The 15,491-nt window shown below is 37.9% G+C and overlaps 2 protein-coding genes across 4 annotated transcripts in view; one reads left to right on the top strand and one right to left on the bottom strand.

Moving 5' to 3' along the window:
- The window catches only part of LOC139764989 (complex III assembly factor LYRM7-like), a 36,912-nt gene extending 22,325 nt beyond the window's left edge, over positions 1-14,587 (top strand). The window contains exon 5 of the mRNA XM_071692042.1: positions 14,322-14,587. The gene's annotated coding sequence lies outside the window, so the exon portion shown is untranslated. The remainder of the gene's footprint in view (positions 1-14,321) is intronic.
- LOC139765090 (nucleoporin NUP35-like) lies at positions 618-15,491 on the bottom strand. Of its 3 annotated transcripts, none has more exons than XM_071692254.1 (6): positions 15,326-15,491; positions 14,320-14,445; positions 12,744-12,859; positions 11,180-11,310; positions 10,428-10,584; positions 618-8,877 (listed from the first exon to the last, which is right to left on the bottom strand). In XM_071692254.1, exons 2-6 carry the CDS (start codon positions 14,443-14,445, stop codon positions 8,676-8,678), a joined length of 732 nt encoding a protein of 243 aa, XP_071548355.1. In that variant the 5' UTR covers positions 15,326-15,491; the 3' UTR covers positions 618-8,675. The 3 variants fall into 3 exon arrangements, with proteins under 3 accessions (XP_071548355.1, XP_071548354.1, XP_071548356.1); XM_071692253.1 differs by having other exon boundaries at positions 15,321-15,488; XM_071692255.1 differs by having other exon boundaries at positions 15,330-15,487.

Here is a 15,491-nt window from a genome sequence, read left to right as displayed (position 1 = left end):
TGAACAAAGGCATGTGAAGTGTGTGGGGTGAACCATGGAAAGGTCTGTGGGGCCTGGATGTGGAAAGGGAGATGAGGTTTTTAAGCATTATACATGACAGCTAGAGAGACTGAAGATGAATGAATGTGGCCTTTTTTTTTTGTCTGTTCCTGGCACTGCCTTGCTGGAGCGGGGGGAAGCTATTTTGTGTGTGGTGGTGTGGCAACGGGAATGGATGAAGGCAGCAAGTATGGATTTTTTTTTTTTTTTATTATTATACTTTGTCGCTGTCTCCCGCGTTTGCGAGGTAGCGCAAGGAAACAGACGAAAGAAATGGCCCAACCCCCCCATACACATGTATATACATACGTCCACACACGCAAATATACATACCTACACAGCTTTCCATGGTTTACCCCAGACGCTTCACATGCCTTGATTCAATCCACTGACAGCACGTCAACCCCGGTATACCACATCGCTCCAATTCACTCTATTCCTTGCCCTCCTTTCATCCTCCTGCATGTTTAGGCCCCGATCACACAAAATCTTTTTCACTCCATCTTTCCACCTCCAATTTGGTCTCCCTCTTCTCCTTGTTCCCTCCACCTCCGACACATATATCCTCTTGGTCAATCTTTCCTCACTCATTCTCTCCATGTGCCCAAACCACTTCAAAACACCCTCTTCTGCTCTCTCAACCACGCTCTTTTTATTTCCACACATCTCTCTTACCCTTACGTTACTCACTCGATCAAACCACCTCACACCACACATTGTCCTCAAACATCTCATTTCCAGCACATCCATCCTCCTGCGCACAACTCTATCCATAGCCCACGCCTCGCAACCATACAACATTGTTGGAACCACTATTCCTTCAAACATACCCATTTTTGCTTTCCGAGATAATTTTCTCGACTTCCACACATTCTTCAAGGCCCCCAGAATTTTCGCCCCCTCCCCCACCCTATGATCCACTTCCGCTTCCATGGTTCCATCCGCTGCCAGATCCACTCCCAGATATCTAAAACACTTCACTTCCTCCAGTTTTTCTCCATTCAAACTCACCTCCCAATTGACTTGACCCTCAACCCTACTGTACCTAATAACCTTGCTCTTATTCACATTTACTCTTAACTTTCTTCTTCCACACACTTTACCAAACTCAGTCACCAGCTTCTGCAGTTTCTCACATGAATCAGCCACCAGCACTGTATCATCAGCGAACAACAACTGACTCACTTCCCAAGCTCTCTCATCCCCAACAGACTTCACACTTGCCCCTTTTTCCAAAACTCTTGCATTTACCTCCCTAACAACCCCATCCATAAACAAATTAAAACAAATTAAAAGTATGGATATGTACATGTGCATATATGTATATGTCTGTGTATGTATATGTTGAAATGTATATGTATGTATATGTGCATGTGTGGGCATTTATGTATATACATGTGTATGTGTGTGGGTTAGGACATTCCTCATCTGTTTCCTTGTACTACCTCAATAATGCGGGAGATGGCGGTTAGATATGATAAATAAATTAATAAAAAGCATGGTCCCATGATGAATGTGTTGTTCTCATTATTATCTGTCACAGAAAGTGCATATTTGAGGATCTTTCACATAAAATCTGAGCAAGTTGAAAATTTGAGCAAAATGCAAGGCTATACATATAGCCTAGGATTTTTCTTGATTTTTTTGAAAAAACGGATTTTCTTGAAAATTTCACAATAGATGATTTTAAGTATGCTGAATATGAATCTGTGGTCAAAACTTAAAAATTCGTATAATTAGTCAAGTAATTAGCATATGAATATTATTATGATTAAAGTATTAATTAAGCACTTAATATTACAAAATGCAGTCTTTTGACTCCAGATACTTAATCACCATCTAGAATAACACCTATACACAAATTTTCATTAAAATCTGAGAAAGTTGAAAATCTGGATTTTTCTTGATTTTTTTTCGAAAAAATTTATTTTCTTGAAAATTTCAGCATAGATACTTTTAAGTATGCTGAATATGAATCTGTGGTCAAAACTTAAAAATTAGTATAATTAGTCGAGTAATTAGCATATGAATATTATTATAAGGCTACAGCCTTGCATTTTGCTCAGATTTTCAACTTCCTCAGATTTTAATGAAAATTTGTTTATACATGTTATTCTAGATGGTGATTAAGAATCTGGAATCAAAAGCCTGCATTTCGTAATATTAAGAGCTTAATTAACACTAATTAATTATATTCATATGCTAATTACTCGACTAATTATATGAATTTTTAAGTTTTGACCACACATTCATATTCAGCATATTTAAAAGCATGTTCTAAAATTTTGAAGAAAATCCATTTTTTTGAAAAAATCAAGAAAACTCCAAGGATAGCCTTGCATTTTGCTCAGAATTTCAACTTCCTCAGATTTTAATGAAAAAATGTGTATAGATGTTATTCTAGATGGTGATTAAGTATCTGGAGTCAAAAGACTGCATTTCGTAATATTAAGCACTTAACACTTTAATTAATCATAATAATATTCATATGCTAATTACTCGACTAATTATACGAATTTATAAGTTTTCACCACAGATTCATATTCAGCATACTTAAAATCATCTATTGTGAAATTTTCAAGAAAATCCGTTTTTTCAAAAAAATCAAGAAAAATCCTAGGCTATATATATAGCCTTGCATTTTGCTCAAATTTTCAACTTGCTCAGATTTTATGTGAAAGATCCTCAAATATGCACTTTCTGTGACAGATAATAATGAGAACAACACATTCATCATGCTGAAATTTTCAAGAAAATCCATTTTTTCGAAAAAATCAAGAAAAATCCAAGGCCTTGCATTTTGCTCAGATTTTCAACTTCCTCAGATTTTATGTGAAAGATCCTCAAATATGCACTTTCTGTGACAACTAATAATGAGAACAACACATTCATCATGGGACTATGCTTTTTATTCATTTATTTGTCATATCTAACTGCCATCTCCTGCATTATTGAGGTAGTGCAAGGAAACAGATGAGGAATGGCCTAACCCACCCACATACACATGTATATACATGAAAAACGCCCACACATGCACATATACATACATATACATTTCAACATATACATTTTTTTATTTATTTATTTTGCTTTGTCGCAGTCTCCCGCGTTTGCAAGGTAGCGCAAGGAAACACACGAAAGAAATGGCACAACCCACCCCCATACACATGTATATACATACACGTCCACACACGCAAATATACATACCCATACATCTCGATGTACACATATATATATACACAAACAGACACAGAGATATATACACATGCACACAATTCACAGTCTGCCTTTATTCATTCCCATCGACACCTCGCCACACATAGAATAAAATCCCCCTCCCCCCTCATGTGTGCGAGGTAGCGCTAGGAAAAGACAACAAAAGCCCCATTCGTTCACACTCAGTCTCTAGCTGTTATGCAATAATGCCCAAAACCACAGCTCCCTTTCCACATCCAGGCCCCACACAACTTTCCATGGTTTACCCCAGACGCTTCACATGCCCTGATTCAATCCATTCACAGCATGTCGACCCCGGTATACCAAATCGATCCAATTCACACTATTCCTTGCCCGCCTTTCACCCTCCTGCATGTTCAGGCCCCAATCACTCAAAATCTTTTTCACTCCATCTTTCCACCTCCAATTTGGTCTCCCGCTTCTCCTCGTTCCCTCCACCTCTGACACATATATCCTCTTGGTCAATCTTTCCTCACTCATTCTCTCCATGTGCCCAAACCATTTCAAAACACCCTCTTCTGCTCTCTCAACCACGCTCTTTTTATTTCCACACATCTCTCTTACCCTTACATTACTTACTCGATCAAACCACCTCACACCACATATTGTCCTCAAACATCTCATTTCCAGCACATCCACCCTCCTGCACACAACTCTATCCATAGCCCACACCTCGCAACCATACAACATTATTGGAACCACTATTCCTTCAAACATACCCATTTTTGCTTTCGGGGATAATGTTCTCGATTTCCACACATTCTTCAAGGCACCCAGGATTTTCGCCCCCTCCCCCACCCTATGATTCACTACCACTTCCATGGTTCCATCCGCTGCCAGATCCACTCCCAGATATCTAAAACGCTTTACTTCCTCCAGTTTTTCTCCATTCAAACTTACCTCCCAATTGACTTGACCCTCAACCCTACTGTACCTAATAACCTTGCTCTTATTCACATTTACCCTTAACTTTCTCCTTTCACACACTTTACCAAACTCAGTCACCAGCTTCTGCAGTTTCTCACATGAATCAGCCACCAGCGCTGTATCATCAGCGAACAACAACTGACTCACTTCCCAAGCTCTCTCATCCCCAACAGACTTCATACTTGCCCCTCTTTCCAAAACTCTTGCATTCACCTCCCTAACAACCCTATCCATAAATAAATTAAACAACCATGGAGACATATACATATACAGACATATACATATATACTCATGTACATATCCATACTTGCTGCCTTCATCCATTCCCGTTGCCACACCACCACACACAAAATAGCACCCCACCCCCTCAAGTGAGGCAGTGCCAGGAACAGACAAAAAAAAAAAGGCCACATTCATTCATCTTCAGTTTCTAGCTGTCACGTGTAATGCTTCAAAACCACATCTCCCTTTCCACATCCAGGCCCCACAGACCTTTCTCTGGTTTACCCCACACACTTCACATACCTTTGTTCAATCCACTGACAGCACATTGACCCCGGTATACCACATCGTTCCAATTCACTCTATTCCTTGCATGCCTTTCACCCTCCTGTATATTCAGGCCCCGATAACTCAAAATCTTTTCCACTTCATCCTTACACCTCCAACTTGGTCTTCCACTTCTTGTTCTCTCTACTTCTGACACATATATCCTTTGTCAATCTTTCCTCACTCATTCTCTCCATGTGTCCAAACCATTTAAACACACCCTCTTCTGCTCTCTCAACCACACTCTTTTTATTACCACACATCTCTCTTACCCATTCATTACTTACTCTTTCAAACCACCTCACACCACATACTGTCCTCAAACATTTCATTTCCAACACATCCACCCTCCACCGCACAACCCTTACAACCACATAACATTGCTGGAACCACTATTCCTTCAAACATACCCATTTTTGCTCTCCGAGATAACATTCTCGCCTTCCACACATTCTGCAACACTCCCATAACCTTTCCCCATCCCCCACCCTGTGACTCACATCTGCTTCCATGGTTCCACCAGCTGCTAAGTCCACTCCCAGATATCTAAAATACTTCACTTCCTCCAGTTTTTCTCCATTTAAACTTACCTCCCAGTCAACTTGTCCCTCAACCATACTGAACCTAATAACCTTGCTCTTAATCACAGTTACTCTCAACTTTCTTCTTTCACACACTTTACCAAACTAATTCACCAACTTTTGCAATTTCTCACCCAAATCAGCCACCAACACTGTATCATCAGCAAACAACTGACTCATTTCCCATGCCCTCTCATCCAAAACAGACTGCATACTTGCCCATCTCCAAAACTCTTGCATTCACCTCCCTAACCACACAATCCGTAGACAAATTAAACATTCATGGAGACATTACGCACATGTCGCAAACTGACCTTCACTGGAACCACTCGCTTTCCTCTCTTCCTACTTGTACACATGCCTTACATCCTTGGTAAACACTTTTTACTGCTTCTAGCAACTTACATCCCACATCATATACTCTTAAAACCTTCCACAAAGCTTCTCTATCGACCCTATCATATGCCTTCTCCAGATCCATAAATACTGCATATAAATCTATCTGCTTTTCTAAGTGTTTCTCACATACATTCCTCAAAGCAAGCACCTGATCCATACATCATCTACCACTTCTGAAACCACACTGCTCTTCCACAATCTGATGCTCTGTACATGCTTTTATCCTCTCAGTCAATACCCTCTCATATCATTTCCCAGAAATACTCAACAAACTGATGCCCCTGTAATTTGAACACTCACCTTTATCCCCTTTGCCTTTGTACAATGGCACTATGCATGCATTCCACCAATCCTCAGGCACTTCACCATGATCCATACATACACTGAATATCCTTACCAACCAATCAACAACACAGTTACCCCCCCCTTTTTATATATTCCACGGCAATACCAACCAAACCGCCGCCTTGCCAGCTTTCATCTTCTGCAAAGCTTTCACTATCTCTTCTCTGTTCACCAAATCATTCTCCCTGACCCTCTCACTTTGCATTCCACCTCGACCAAAACACCCTATATCTGCCTATTCAACAAACCTTTAAAATATTCACTCCATTTCCTCACTTCACCATAGCTTGTTATTACCTCCCCGTTAGCCCCCTTCACCGATGTTCCCATTTGTTCTCTTGGCTTATGCACCTTATTTACCTTCTTCCAAAACATCTTTTTATTCTCCCTAAAATTTAATGATACTCTCTCACCCCCAACTCTCACTTGCCCTCCTTTTCATCTCTTGCACCTTTCTCTTGACCTGTTGCTTTCATTTATACCTTTTCCAGTCATTTGCATTACTTCCCTGCAAAAATTGTCCAAACGCCTCTCTCTTCTCATTCACTGACAATCTTACTTCTTCATCTTACCATTCACTACCCTTTCTAATCTGCCCACCTCCCATCTATCTCATGCCAAATGCATCTTTTGTGCAAGCCATCACTGCTTCCCTACATACATCCCACTCCTCCCCCACTCCCTTTACTTCATTTGCTCTCAACTTTTGCCATTCTGCACTCAATCTCTCTTGGATATTTCCTCACCCAAGTCTCCTTCCCAAACCAGGGTTCCCGCTCTTTTACTGACATAAAATTCAAGGCTTTTTCAGGATCTGTAAATGTTTTCCAGGATATTTTCTACAGGGTTTTCAGCCCACTTAATCTTAAATGGACTTCAATGGACAAACCATCTGGATAACACTGATCATTGGTTTCTGTTTGTTCTATTGAACACAGTTATAACTTAGTTACCATGTTAGTTTTAATGACTTAGGATTGGACTTGTATTGACAGGGCTATCAAGAGCTTTCTGTATGAGGCTGGCTTTCAATGCTTTATAAGCCACAAGATGACCAATTTGCATGATACAGAAATTTTCTGACTCAGCACTGTGTCTAAGGCCATTTACCTAAAATATTGGAAATCTATAGCATTCAAAGGATTTCCATAACGATCACCATTATTCTAAGTTTGGTAAAAATTCATTTTCATCAACCATACTCTCAATACTTGATGTTAATAAGTACATGATGCTACTTCTTGGATAATCACAAACTTGTGACTCAGAACTTCAACTAGTTTTCAATGGTTAGTGTCTTCCTATTGTACATGTATATTCTATATTCTTTATAAATTATAACTTGGACCGTGTACAGCTCAAACCAAATGTGTTAAAAATCCAGAGAAGGATTTTGAATCAATATTGCTGAATAGACTGAATTGGCATTATGGATTAAAAAAATTCTTGGCAATATGCACAACTTAATTTATAGTATTCCAATCTGCATACCAAGTTTCATGAATTCGGTTCTTTTGTGATGGACAGATAGGACAAACACAATTGTATTTGTACCCACTTAGTGGGCAAACATAATTCATAACCCCAAAGACACAAAGTTTCCTACATGTACTTTGAGCATGCTTATTGCAGATGCACATCATGTTTTAAGAAGCCAATGTTTTTCTCTCTTTTTTTTGATGCACACAAAAATTTGGTTGTTCAACTTTTGTCTTTCATTGTTAAAGAATTCAACACTTTAAAAATCATCCATTTTATTTTTCAATCATAAATCTTGAGTGCAACTCAACAAAAAATAAAATAAATCAACAACAAAAACGTAAACTAAAACAAAAACAACATATTTGTATTTAACGATATTGCATTGGGAAAAAAAGACTTTAACCTAATCTGAGTCAATAAGAGTTGACTTGGCAAATGCAAAGCACATTTTTTTCAAAAAATTGGCCATCACGATCATCATTAACCACTGCTTTCATTACTCCATAACAGATGTGAGCAAGCGCTATTGAGACCGCGATTTCAGTTTGATTCGTACCATACAACTCGCCCCATAAAAAAGGTGCAATGTAGCAATAAAGTACATTCAGGGTACGAAAGCGAGGGACGAATGAGGCCCAAGGGAAGTAACCTTTTCCTAACTTCCATTTCGAGGGTTTTCCCAGACATTTTCAATTTTACGCGTTTTCCAGGCCTTTTCCCAGCCGGGAGCACCTCAAATAAAATTCCCGGGTTTTTCCCATTTTCCCGGTGGCGTGGAAACCCTGCAAGCTCACTTACTCTCACCACTCTCGTCACACCAACATTTTGTCTTCTTTTCAGAAAACCTTTACAAATTTTCACCTTTGCCTCCACAAGATATTGATCAGACATCCCTCCAGCTGCCCCTCTCAGCACATTAACTATCCAACAGTCTCTCTTTTACACTCCTATCAATTAACATATAATCCATTAAGTTTATGACATGAAATATAAATCACCTAAATGATAGTACACATAACTAATGTAGATAATGAGGGAACCCTGCTAAACCATATCTTGTACAACACATAAAATAGCTCCACTGTATTCCCAAAAAAAGAGAATTCCTTTTCATTTCTAGGACCAACTAAAGCTGTATGAACAGAACAAATGCAGTTTACAAACCTGATACTTTAGATGCATCCAGTTTCCCGATCCTGGATTGTGGTGTTCAGTGACTGTGCCGAGCTGAGTAAATTGAGTTAAAATGTATGAAGCCGCTGCTGGTGGGAACCCAAATACTGTTACCCAAGTGTCCTCCAAGGAATCACTTGCTGACCTGAGTAAGAAGAATTTTTCTACTATAAAGTTCATATGTTAACCACAAAATATTTCTATTTCATTGGTAACCTGGTACTGTACTTCACTGAATGTCTTTGGTTGCCCATCTCACATTATCATGACTTCTCAAAACTAGCACAACTGTACACAGACCAACATTCACCTTATTTGGTTGAGATATTTACTATGAATTTCATTTTTCCTTCCAGTGTTAAACATCAATCAGTTAGCTCAAGTTATCCATGGAACCACATCAACAGATGAAAGTGACTTTACCTTCTGTACTTTCTCTGACCACAGCCACTAAGCTCCATCACAATATTTCAAGAAACATTCTCACACTCTTTTGAGATCAATCACACCCTCTTATTTTTCACATCACTATCTCTTACTCTTTCCCATTATTACAACCGTTTCTTATATTTTCTGCTCTCCCTATTTCCTCAATCTTGTGTATACTAGCCAAGGCAACCTGTGATACAAAGGAATACAGAGGAATTAAGAAAACAGCCCACTGGGACCTTATTTAATGGAACATACAAGTATTAACTGCTTTATCTTGACCCATTCATGGCAGGCTGTGTTACAATGACCCTTACACTTCCCACACCAACATGTAATATAAGCTTACCCATGTCTTTTTCCTTCAACATTTACAGGAGTGTTTGAGTATATCCCTTTCAAAATAGTCAATCTACTTCTCTGAATGTATGAACCCATGAAATCATAAAAGCTTATACTAGTAATTGAATATTAAAGGTAAGTTTATGAAACAATTCTTTTGGTTAAGTGTTGCAGCATTATTGTCAAATTATCTAATGTTTATCATACAACAGCTTATTTATCTACAAAAAACATAAAAAGAAAATAATGTATTCTGCTACCTCACATGGCATATAAAACACATATCTGTCTGGACAAGCAAGACACCGCACCAAACTGAGGCTTGGGAATGTTACCCTCACACACACACACACTAACCGGGGAATGTACAGCAAGACTTAGGCTCTGCCTACTTAGCTCATTGACTAGCCTTACATCAGTAGAAGCCTTCACACTTCAAAAGCTTTGTTAACCATGAAATAAAACACTTCTTATGATGCAAACTACACAACCAGCATCCAAGTGGGTGAAATTTTGCACAATCATCACCAAAGAGGGTAAAATTTTGCATAATGGAACCTGCATTGTCAGTCAGCATATGGACGAGATTTGCCCAATGTGCCAGAACATAAAAGGGGTTAATGAGAACCAAACCATATTGCAAAGTTCATCAGTGAATATGTCATGTGTTACTGTTTGATTTAACCCATGAAATTAATAAATAAACAAAAAGAGTGGTGAAGATTCTGATTGCTTCACTCTACACTTTCCTTTAAACATGATTCATAGATGATAAAGACTCGGCATTAAACAAAAATATTAATAAAGTCTATTTATAGCAATGTACTGATTTATAAATCAAGAATTCATAACTCAAAACTTATCAAGCTATCTCTTTTTAAAGTAGTGTTTAAACGTAAACATAGAACACAGGGCAATACTTACACTTGTAAGGAGTCTTGGCCAACGAAGCTAGAATACTCTTTGGAGGGTGTGAAAATAGCACTATTGTAAGCTGATTGTGAAGTGGAGACCACTGGATATCCTGGAGTGCTATACCCACATGGGGTTACAGGTGACAAATATCCTCCTGCTAGAGCACCTTTATAGTTAAACAAAATGGGATACGATGAAAAAACATTCTTTGTTAAACTTTTTCTTTCTTTCATACTATTCGCCATTTCCCGCATTAGTGAGGTAGCGTTAAGAACAGAGGACTGGGCCTTAGAGGGAATATCCTCACCTGGCCCCCTTCTCTGTTCCTTCTTTTGAAAAATTAAAAAAAAAAACGAGAGGGGAGGATTTCCAGCCACCCGCTCCCTCCCCTTTTAGTCGCCTTCTACGACACGCAGGGAATACATGGGAAGTATTCTTTCTCCCCTAACCCCAGGGATAATCTTTGTTAAACTATCCTCACTAATATGAAGTGCATTTTTTCCAATGCAGAAAGAGATTTGTAAAGAGTCTAACAGCTAAACAAGGATTCTCTTTTTAGATATTACCCAATTCAAGATCTCACAACAGATAATCATTAGGGTCCACATGCTACCAAAAAGAACCGTGACACCAAACTCCCTAAGGAAAACTCGTAACATTTAAGGAATCTTAGCATGAAACTCCTACCACAAAAATAAATTTGATTTCATGCAATCAAATTCAATTAAAATAATGATCCAAAAGACAATAAGAAAACATACCTAGAATACGATGATCAACATAAGGAATACCTAGATGTGCAGAAGGAATTGGGGATTGGGGTACTGCTGGTGGGCCTCGAATCCCCATTAAACTTTGAGTTGATGGTTCCCTAGGTTTATCTGGTCCCAGTCTAAAACAGACACGTAATTATAAACCCCACGTTAAAAAGGCATACACTCCTAAACAGCAATACAAGTAGCATACTCGCTACAATTTGATGTTCATCAATTCTATGTTATACAGGGTGGGTAAGAAATACCTGACACATCTTATACTTGCTCAAAATTTATAAAAATTCTACTATTCTATTTCAAATTTTAAAGGATACTTGTAAGATTTGCTAAGATGATGGAGTGGACACATATAAAGAAAACAAGGATCATGGAGCAGTACAGTACTTCAAGTCTGGTTTGTTCATTCAAGCTCACAACGTATGAACTGAATTTCAAGAACAGTTTCACAAATCTTGCTGTCTCGATATCTGTCCACTCCACCATTTTACTACATATTATCAATGTCCTTTATAATATGAAATTTAAGTTCAAGACTGGTGTAGAATCATATGTGAACATACAAATAGACTGCATTTTCAAATCAAAGAAGTGGACTAATAAAATCATTAATCTCACCAAGGTTGGATAAGAAAAATCTAATGGCATGCAAAAAAGCGGAGGTTTACTTAATGTATGATTTGTAAATAGGCATGAATAGATGATTAAATTTGCAGCAGAGGCTCCCCACCAGTCTCCAACTGGACTCTATACAATAACTTTAGTACTATCCTTTGGCCATAAAAGTTATACTGACCCACTTTTCTGTACATATCCTTTACCTTTACATGTATATTTAATTCTATATCAGAAAAAAGAAACAGAAGATTTTTCCCATATTGTGAGCAACTATCTTCTAGCATTCAGGAGCAAATGTATGATGCAACATAGGCACTCTGTTGATGTAAATGGCCTAATGTCCAGCATGAAAATGCCTTTAATCACCTAATTTCTTCTGCATTAATATCTTTCCTTGTTCAGTTCTCAACAGGAATTCAATTTTAGAAAAACGTCCATCATTCAATGGACGTTTTCATTCATGTTTATGAGATTTATATTGTTTTTAACTATTCGAAAACATTAACATCTATCAAAGCAGAATTATATGATGACGAAGTAGAACTGGATGAAACTAATAATCAGAAGCACCACCCAAAGTAGTCTGCAGCTATCGAACTAGAGTGCCATTTAAAATTCTTGACACTTTTTATATATTTTTTTTTCAAGTTTCTGAGATCCATCACCCAATTCAGCAAAATCTTATCTGGTTGACTTACAACAGGGCATTTCTATATCACTTGATTACATTTTCTAATTCATACTAACCTATCAAAACCAAACACTTTCAAAAACTCTTCTCCCTCAACAGCACATCCTGTACATGTCTGCCGTCATTATTACCCATCTTTTGTACTCTACCATATATTCTACAGCAAAATTTTCTTACTACTCTGTGATCAATTCAAACATTTCAAATTTCATCAGGGTTTATAACACTGATAAGCAGAGTTACCTGGAGGAGAAAAAAGGATCTTTTGTTGGCTGTGGGGATCCAGGTGTGGACACTGAAGTTGATGTGGAAAACTGACGGGTTGTTTTATTTGGACTTGCACCTCCACCACGTCCAGTCTGACATACAAAAATTTTGAGAGTAATACATACTTCACATAAAGCTGTAGCCATATGGGCATAAAAAGCACACAAATTTTTTTCATGAAATCTATGGAGCAACAAAATACACTTGCAAAACATTTTGTAGGGATGGATGCATGTTACCTGAATTACTTTAGTTATGGGGAAAAAGAATGCTAAGATATTAATAAAAATAAGGAAAAAGTTTGAACTTGGATCTTTGGCAAGCTCTGCTACTATACATTAATAAAAATTTCTGCAAAAACAACAATGATCAAAAGTCCAAGACCAGTTGCTGTAGACTAAGGTAAGTGCAGCTAGATCTGATACTATGCTGTACATGATTACATGAGACATGTCACAATGACCAGAACAAAAGTTAGAAAAAAATTCTATGAACAATGACAATAAACTGTCAGATTTACTTTCTTCCCTCATTACCCAAGTCATATAAACCTACAACACCTAAAAGAGCAGTCTAAAAATTCTTCAGAGTATACATAACTCACATATTTTCCTTGCTTTAAAACGAGTTATCTATAAAAAAAATTGCAAAAAAATTTAAAGCTTTGTTAATTTACAAGCTGTGTTTGCGTTTGAACAATTGAGCAATGGGCATTTCATACATCTGGGGGGAAAAGGTAGTCCATAGAGGCAAAGTTCCACATCCTGAATGTCTTCAAAAAGCATTAGAAAATCACAACTTCAAATTCAAAGCTCTATGTGACACACAGTTTAGCCAGTGCTTTGTCGAATGGGAGCAGATCACCTTCAAGTGTGACATGAGGGTGCAAGGCGGATTCATAATTGTCAGGAGTTATGAGTCACAATAAACTGCTATGAAGATGCAGACATTAAGCTTTGAGGAGCCCAGTGTTCTGTTTCCGTTTCATGTCTATACAACTTCTATAAACAATATGTTTAACACAAGCATTTGCAAAAATTAGGTCTGCTGCCTGGTGATGCACAAAATATATGAATACTTTCAACACTATCAATTACATCTGCAACCCCATACCTACTTATCATTCCCTCCTCCACTTTGTCCTAAACCCTCCCCAAATTTGATGTTTGTGGAAAGAATGTCAGAAGTCCACATGTGGGTTAGGCAAAACGAAAAAGTAGCTACATGGGTCATATGAGTGCAACTTGACAACCACTGAAATGCTGGCTCACTACACACGCTCTCACTAACCTCCTCAATACCCAGGCGGGTAATAGAGGTAATATACCTCCCTAGTTGATGGTTGCTTACCAACTACTACCAGATGATCGCTTTATGTAAACCTATAATACATCTGTATACCAGTTACCTATAACATATAACGGGCAGACACAACACACTCCTGGGTAATACATAAAAATCCCACCATGGTTTACTCACTTTATTCTAAACAAGACTTTTCTACAATTTCTCTTCCTCAAGATTAACAGTAATACTTGACAATTGTGCTTACAGAAGTTGCAGGGGAAGCTCCCATTAAAAAGGAAGGAAGATAAGTGCTGGCAGTTGTACTAACAGGTGTGGTGTGTGAAGGAGCTGCTGGGGACCCAAAAGGACTGCCTAAGTTCATTGGTTCCATCTGTCAAAAAAGTATATAAAATCACTCACTAATCTTTTAACAATTCAATAATCTATGTACTTTGATACGCAATGTTTTTAATTCATGTATAAACAAGTTTAGGAGAAAATATAGTCCCTAAATACAATATATACATATCTAACTTCATATCAATCCCCTAATACAAAGATGGTAATAAAAAGAAATCTATATACCACAGGTCTTCCCATTATAACAAAAACAGGGGAATGGTGCTGGCGAATTAGCTAAAACCGTAAATCATATTCCCACAGGGTTCAGTACGTCAGCTTGTCGGTGAACTGACACCCTACCTACAGCAATGGCAAAATACAACACATGACTGCCCCATTTTCTCCCGAAAAAAATGGCATATTTCTAGTCTTGTTTAGAAAATATTTCTAACTTTTGGAAAGAAGTCAAGTAAAAATTGGGTCAAAGGATCACACATCCTATGGGACTGATTCAAGGTCTGAAGTCATTACTTACACAACAACAGCAACGCGAATAACCCATGTGGCAATGACAGGTCTAGGTAAAGGGGTGAAGGTCATATGACACGTTGGTTATTCAAACTTAAGCTCTGAAAGTCTAACTTAAGTGGAATATTAACTTTACTTTTGGTTCAACACACGAACGGCAGCACCCTAATGAACCCAACTTTCTTTACAGTGATCTCTGCTGGGAGAAAACACGCTCCCAAACAACTTAAAGATGTGACTTTCGTCGACTGTGATACAATAAAGTTATTTCATTAATCACACAATCTGTATTCTTATAAATAGAATATTAAAACTAGGGCCTGAAAATCATCCTGAACTCAAAATGTAAACTTATGAACAAGTACCACCAATATGATCTAACAAAACAAAATTTACCTTACTAACGAATCTTTTAATTCCTTGGCTGCAGAGTCTTCAAGCACGATTAAATTTACTCGAAAAAAAGATAAACACTAGTCACGTGTTTTTTAAATTCCTCCTCCACCTTCTTCACTTTAAATATGTCGACCGTAATGGCTGCAGGTACCACAAGCTCAAATGACCTTC

Source organism: Panulirus ornatus, chromosome 52 (genome assembly GCF_036320965.1).
Source record: "Panulirus ornatus isolate Po-2019 chromosome 52, ASM3632096v1, whole genome shotgun sequence".
Lineage (NCBI taxonomy): Eukaryota > Metazoa > Arthropoda > Malacostraca > Decapoda > Palinuridae > Panulirus > Panulirus ornatus.
This window is presented reverse-complemented; position numbering and strand designations above follow the sequence as displayed.